Source organism: Cariama cristata, unplaced genomic scaffold (genome assembly GCF_000690535.1).
Source record: "Cariama cristata isolate BGI_N322 unplaced genomic scaffold, ASM69053v1 scaffold35099, whole genome shotgun sequence".
Taxonomy (NCBI): domain Eukaryota; kingdom Metazoa; phylum Chordata; class Aves; order Cariamiformes; family Cariamidae; genus Cariama; species Cariama cristata.
Window position 1 is genome coordinate 3,260 of NW_009636972.1, and position 6,828 is coordinate 10,087.

The 6,828-nt window shown below is 42.3% G+C and overlaps 1 protein-coding gene across 1 annotated transcript; it reads left to right on the forward strand.

Moving 5' to 3' along the window:
* Nucleotides 1-2,228: 2,228 nt before the first annotated feature.
* On the forward strand, nt 2,229-2,434 carry CISD1 (CDGSH iron sulfur domain 1; the record flags this gene model as incomplete). The annotated part of the gene is made up of 1 exon (XM_009708125.1): nt 2,229-2,434. A coding segment is annotated over one exon (206 nt), but the record flags the coding sequence as incomplete, so codon positions are not given.
* Between the last annotated feature and the right edge of the window lie 4,394 nt (nt 2,435-6,828).

The following is a 6,828-nucleotide window of genomic DNA, read 5'->3' on the forward strand; positions in this document are numbered from 1 at the left end:
ACAGTCTATCACTGTCCCCTCATCAGTTATTTAAAAATGTTGGTTAAGATTTGATCCATCGGCGACGTATCGGTTAGCAGCTTGGGCAATCCTTGCAACTGCTCCTTTTCCAAAATCCCCAGTATGGGCAATCCCTCCATTTTGTCTGCTGCTGTTGTAGCTGCACTTGACATTTCATCACAAATCACTTTAAACTTGTCAGACCCAGCTTGTCCCTGACCTGGCTGAGTACCTCCTCCCTGCCGCAGCCCTGCTCTGCTTGGCGAAACGTGCTCAAGCGAGAAGGAGAAAGGAGGCTGCAGACTCTCTGCGGTTGCTTTCTTTGGGAGAACGTGCCGCCTCTGATTTAAGCTATGACTGTTCTTTGGATTAATTTGGGCTGTTTTGCTCGATTAAAGCAGATTTTCATAGAATCTCATCTTTAATTTCACCTCATTGCTACTTTACCCATTAAAGTGAATGCGTTACTCTGGCTAGTTTGTATTGGGGAAATGAAGAGGTGAGAACTCGCTGGATGGATATAAAACACTGAAATCACAATATGCTCTCTGGGACTTTTATTGTTTTAAGGAGCTTAGGAGCAGGGAAACGTGCCCTAAATTCTTTGATGTTAAAGATGGTTTTCTGTATCCTAATATCACCTTGTTGTTACAGGGAGGGTTTGTCACTCATTTGCAGGCGGGGTCTCGGTGTATGTTGGTCTCTTCTGCTTCATTTACTAAGAAAATGAACTCTGAAGGATTTCTGCATCTTTTACTCCTTTAGTAAGACTCTAAAGGAGTGGCTGCCCTCCTTGATCTTACAGGGCTGCAGACATGGTACAAGTATTTGTCTAATTCCACGTACTGCTACATCCAGACCCTTGTGCGTCAGCCTGGTGCGTATGAGCTAACAGTGTTGTAGCTGAGGAAAGGGCTTGGCATGGATTTTAGAAAAGGCTGTGGGACGGGGCAGAAAACCTTCGTGATACTTTTAGTGCAAGCTGACTGTGGCAATACAGCAAGTCAGTTGGCTGTGGAAAGTAGCAAGAACTGACAAAGGCTTTTTGTTTCTTCTTGGCCTTTAATGTAGTGATGTCTCTTGCTCCAAAGATGCCATCTGGCTTGGCATCTTTCAAATCCGATGCAAACACGGAAGGGCAAGATAGAAATTACCAACTGGAGACTGTTCTAGTTTTCTTAGTTGTGTAAATGTGCTAAAACTTAAGTTCTTGTTTCATTTATTTGTCTGTAGAGGCAGCCGAACTCTCTATGTACATGTTATGTGTATGAAGAGAAGTGGTGGATAAAAAGCCAGGAAAGATCAGCCATCCGCTGCTCTGAGAGAAACGGCTGGGGCTGTTCCCAGAACCAGAACCTTCGGGACAAAGTCCAGCATATTTTCATGAGGCAGAGGGAAAACAATAAAGCCACAAAAAAAGTAGGAAAACTTGCAGAAAAGGAAAATATATTAAGTGAGCAAGACTGCAAAGATTTTAGAGATAACTAGAGGGAGGAAAAGCGAGGATGAGAGGTGGTGGAAAGACGATTTATTTTTTTTTAACGGAAGTCGTATTTCAGAGAGTCAGGACCTAATCCAGTTAAAATAAACTTGTGCTATTATTCTTAAATATAATCTTTTTGGATCCTTGTTCTTTCCTGTACACCACAGTAGGGATTTAATCTAAGCTGGCTTTTGTTCCTGGTGGTAGTATATTAAATAATTTCCCTGTTGCCAAACACCTGTTAACTTTTTTTAGTTACGAGATGCATTATATTAAAAGCTACTCAATACCCATACCTTGGGGGATCTTGCTTGGGTTGTTGGTGCTGGGCATTCTTCTTTAGTAACTTCCCTGCAACTGAAACAAAGAGGGAGTGTTTTTGCTGCTACAGAGTGTACGTATAGCTGGTTTAATGTGCTGAACTTGGAAACGCTATACTACTGATGGTAGTATCGGAGATTCCTAAAAAAAAAAACCCAAAACCCTGCCAGGTTAATCTTCACCCTTGTGTAGGAGGGATTGGCATGAAGGAGAACTCTGATCAGTAGAAAGGAGTAGATTAACTAGGTGAGTGTCCCAAAAAAATATTCTTCTAAAGTACTGCGTTACTACGACAGAACAAAAAGGTCTGTTGGAAAGTAAAGGTGTTGCCACGAGCATGAAGACATTTACTAGTGAGTAGTTTTAATAGAATGTTGTGGTCCAAAACTAACAGTCTCTCTTGTTTTCTTCTCTTTTATTCTAGTTGAATGGATTGCTGCAGTCTCGTTAGCTGCTGGAGCGGCTGCTGTTGGGTATCTAGCTTACAAAAAATTTCTCTCTAAAGACAAATGCTGCAAAGCAATGGTGAATCCCCATATCCAGAAGGATAACCCCAAGGTAGTCCATGCATTTGATATGGAAGATCTGGGAGACAAGGCCGTGTACTGTCGCTGTTGGAGATCTAAGAAGGTAAGACAATAAATGGTCCAATTCCATTCATGTGCATGCATCTTTCAACAAAATTATTTTCAAACTGCTTTATGTAGAGGAAACTAACTTCTTTTCCCCTAAACTATTTTGTGGCGAGATGTAGCAGTATTTTAATCCATAAAACTATGTGGATTTATGCTGTCACTCAGAGTAAAGCCTGCAGGTCAGCGCTAATGGTGAACAAAATGTTTCTGTACCTCTGAAGAAGCAGATCCCTTGAAAACAATGTATGGAGCAATCATGGTCATGAATGACAGGTACCGTTTTGTGTGCTGCCTGTGCTAATACTGAGGCTTATCCAAAACTACTGGCCTGTTGGCAGTAGGAGCTCAGGAACCACAGTCTCAGAGGACCTTAAACACCTTTTACTGGCAAAATTTGGAAGCTTACTCTGTCAGTCAGGAAGTACCTTGCTACTAGTTCATGGTGTTCATAACACAAATCAATTAAGAAGTCTCTTGGTATACCAGAGCTGGTGTCAAATTGTCACTTGGTAGTGTCCAATCCCATCATTAAGTCTTGTAGATGGAGTAAGTGCAGAATTGATTTGGGAAGAGCCTGATGTGTGCAGATGGTGTTACGGCGGTACTGCAGTTCTGTGCTGAACTTACTGTTGTAGTGCTGCTGTGTACTGTAGATAGCTACCTTTTGCCATGTGAATGAGTACAGCGGTGAATGTTTCCAGTGGTGGTGGAGGTAACATAAAAAGAAGTCATTGTGGTTAAAAGTTTTTGAAGAATCTAGACAGATGGACTTAATGCATTTATGCCTTAGCAACTCCAAATAGTTATATGGGTAATCCTAAAGTAAAGCCAGTGAAATCATGATGGCCGTACTTTAAGCCTCTGGTTTTGAGCAATTAAAAGTCTGGCCTAGACACTGGTCCAGCTTACTTCCATATGAAGTTGGGTTGCCTCAGTTGCCTAAAATTAGTGGTAAGCATGATACCTACCCTTTCCCTAACACTAAGATCAGATTTAAATCTGAGGTAGAGAGGCGTGGCATTTGATGTAGCTGAGATCTGTATAATTTATCTCTAGTGGTAGTTCTGGGATCTGTAATGAGAGAAAGCGGACTGCATGAGTAGTCCTGTCCATTTACCACTGGCACTCATTTAAAAGCTTTTTTTTGAAGTCAGGATGCTAATGTGTGAAGACTGAAATAATACAGACCTTCAGAGCCAGATAATCGAGGCCAACAACCTTGAAATCTAGCTCGCTCCCCATCAGTGAACTGAGTACTGGAGTTCTCAAGCCTTAGACACGGGTCTAATTGGGCCACACTCTGCAATTTTCTAGATGGCGGTTCTTGCTGTTGTCATATCTGACTTCATTACCTTGCAGGCCGAAATAACTCAGAAAGTTACACATTTCTAGCTGTAGTTGGTTTAACACTAAAACACTTCTGAGGATTAAACAGCATCACGACTTGATTCTGAAATAGTGCTGTGGAGATGGGCTTGTCTTCTCTGCTCTGTCTGGAGCCTGAACTGAAAAACAAATTATTTTTTTTCCTCCCCATGGTCACAATGTGCTCCATGGACTAAGCTACATATTGTATGATTGTACAACAGGGAAGTGTGTACATTTACATGCAGTGCTGATGGCTGTACAGCGTGCAGATATCATGCACGTGTATACCAGCATTGCCACAAAATCTTTGTGGTAAGTCTCAACTGACAGCCAGAATCCAGTGTTGGAAGCTGCCGTAAGGACTACAGCTTCAGAAAAGAAAAAGAGGGAGGAGAAAGGCTGCTCTAAGTATCTGCACTTTGTTTTAATATCTGAATTTGGGTTTACCTGAGGTTGAAATAGTGTACGCCCCTCCTTCAGTGCTAAAAAAAAATCCTAACTTGAACTTTGGTGTTTGTACTTTCTGCGTCCTACTCAATTTTCTGAACAGAAATGGAAGATAGTGTCTGGTTTTAGTGGTTGCATTGCAGCTCCTGCCAATATTCTAGCTATTGTTTGATACTATCTTTTTTTGTGTGAAATAAAAATCTTAAGTAGTACATTTTGGCATACATTGGGGGGGTGTTGTCAGTTTAGGAACATACTGCCCTACTGAGTTAGGGCTCTGTAATCACCCACTGAAAGGAAGTAGATCACAGAACCATAGAATCGGTTAGGTTGCAAAAGACCTTTAAGAACATGGAGTCCAACCATTAACCTAGCACGGCCAAGCCCACCACTAAACCGTGTCCCTAAGCACCACATCTACACGTCTTTTAAATGCCTCCAGGGATGGTGACTCCACCACTTGCCTGGGCAGCCTGTTTCAATGCTTGACAACCTTTTCAGTGTGGAAATTCTTCTTCATATCCCATCTAAACCTCCCCTGGCACAACTTGAAGCTATTTGCTCTTGTCCTGTCGCTTGTTACTTGGGAGAAGTAACCCCCAAAGAAGCGACCCTCACCTGGCTACAACCTCCTTTCAGGTCGTTGTAGAGAGCGATCAGGTCTCCCCTCAGCCTCTTTTTCTGCAAGCTAAACCACCCCAGTTCCCTCAGCCGCCCCTCATCAGGCTTGGGCTCTAGACCCTTCACCAGCTTTGTTGCTCTTCTTTAGACATGCTCCTTATGAGTCCATTCTTAGAACTGTGATCTGAATGGTGGTGTCAAGGCATTAAGGAGGTCAGTGAAAAATTTTGAAGGCATTTGTTTTCTTTTACTCATGTTTAATAACAAATATTTTAATCAGCATGTTCTGCTTCAAAGACGGCAGTTTCCAGTTTTGCTGCCTTCCTCCTGCCTTGATCGCTTGACCTTGTATGGTGGTTAGCATAATCTTTAAGATAGTGTGCGTGATTCTTCTCATGTTCATATATTGCCAAGCAGTAAAAAAATACAGAGACATTCTCCATCATTCTAACGTGCTTGTCATCTTTGAAAGTAGTTAGCTAGCATTATCTGTTTCTTACAGTTCTCAAACTAAGATCCTGTTAAAATTTGTAAGATGATATTTATATGATGGCAAAATGGTAGAATGTGTGTGCTTCCAATGCAGGGAATTACAATTACTTCAAAAGCAGTAAGGACTTCCTGTGTTTTTGTTAAATAAGTGGCGTGTGGGGATCTCAACTCCATATACAGGTTAAAAGAAATGTCCTCTTGTATCACGGTGTGAGCACTTCTCCTCAGGTTTAGCCTCATCTGAGGCATGAGGCTGTGAATAGAACCAGTAGCCTTGTGAACCCTAGGATCCTTCTGTGTGCATGCACTACAGCTGACTTCGCATGGTGTTCCTCTTCTGTGGGAAATAACAAAACAGTTGGACCTTATCAGGGTGTTGTGGAGTAACTCCTGAAAACGGAGCAGGATTATTTTCAGTTGGGTTTTTTTTCTGAAATAGTATACTTCAAAGACTTTGTGCTGGCCAGAGTCTTCATGGAGTGCATGTGTTTAAAAAAACCACACGTGGTATCTTCAAATAAGTCTATTGTGGGATGTAGTTAGGTAGGTCTTCAAATGGCCCTTTCCTATTCAGTGTGGTGCTCTGCAGGCACTTCATAGCACTGCTTGTCAAGTTTTGTGGAAAAACCCAGTGTTCAAATTTACCAGTGTAGAGCCAAGAGTTTTGTCTTAAAACTAAACTGTAATTAGTCTAAAGTTAGAACAATTGTTTTCTTACTCTTCTGCATTTTTAACTGTGTGAGCTGGGGGGAAGAAAAAATTTATTTGCTTTCTTTTGCAATGGCCTGCAATCTCTGTGTCTTCCAGAGAAGTATTAGTCCCCAGGCTGCAGGTCACGGAATACTGCTGCAGAACCTTAGAAGAAATAGTGGTCGAGAATCTAAATCTGTTCGGTGTCAAGGAGAATAAGCTGAGCTCTCCAGATCACTGCACAATTCCCTCAGGGTTTGAGCTTTGGCTGCTATTGCTAGCCTGCTTTATCTTAATCAAGGATAAACATGTTGTCAGGCCCAGGATCCATCTATTCAGTATCTGGTCTTCAAGGTGACCAAGTGGGTGCTCTGGAAAAGTGGTGGTGTTTTTTGTTTTGTTTTGTTTGTTTTTCCTGAGAAGCTCAAGTCTAGCGTTGCTGCCTCTAGGAGCAGTGATTCTGAGACCAGCTGACCCAGAGGATGAATTCAGAGCAGTCAGAATTGGTAGCTGTTGAAGATGTCTTGGTGGTCTCTGAAGCCCACCAATTTTGTCACTTGCAAACTTGAAGTGATGGTTGCTGTAGCTAGACCTTGGGCTTGCCTCCTTGGGACATGTGAGATGTTAATGTCTGATGGAAGATGGGTCAGTGCTTCTGTGAAGACCAGTGGACTGTGGTGTCACATGGGAAAACAACTGGCTCGGGAATGTCTGGGTTGGAAGCTGGTCAGCGTCCCATGAACATACAGTCTTGCTCAGATTTTTGCCAAG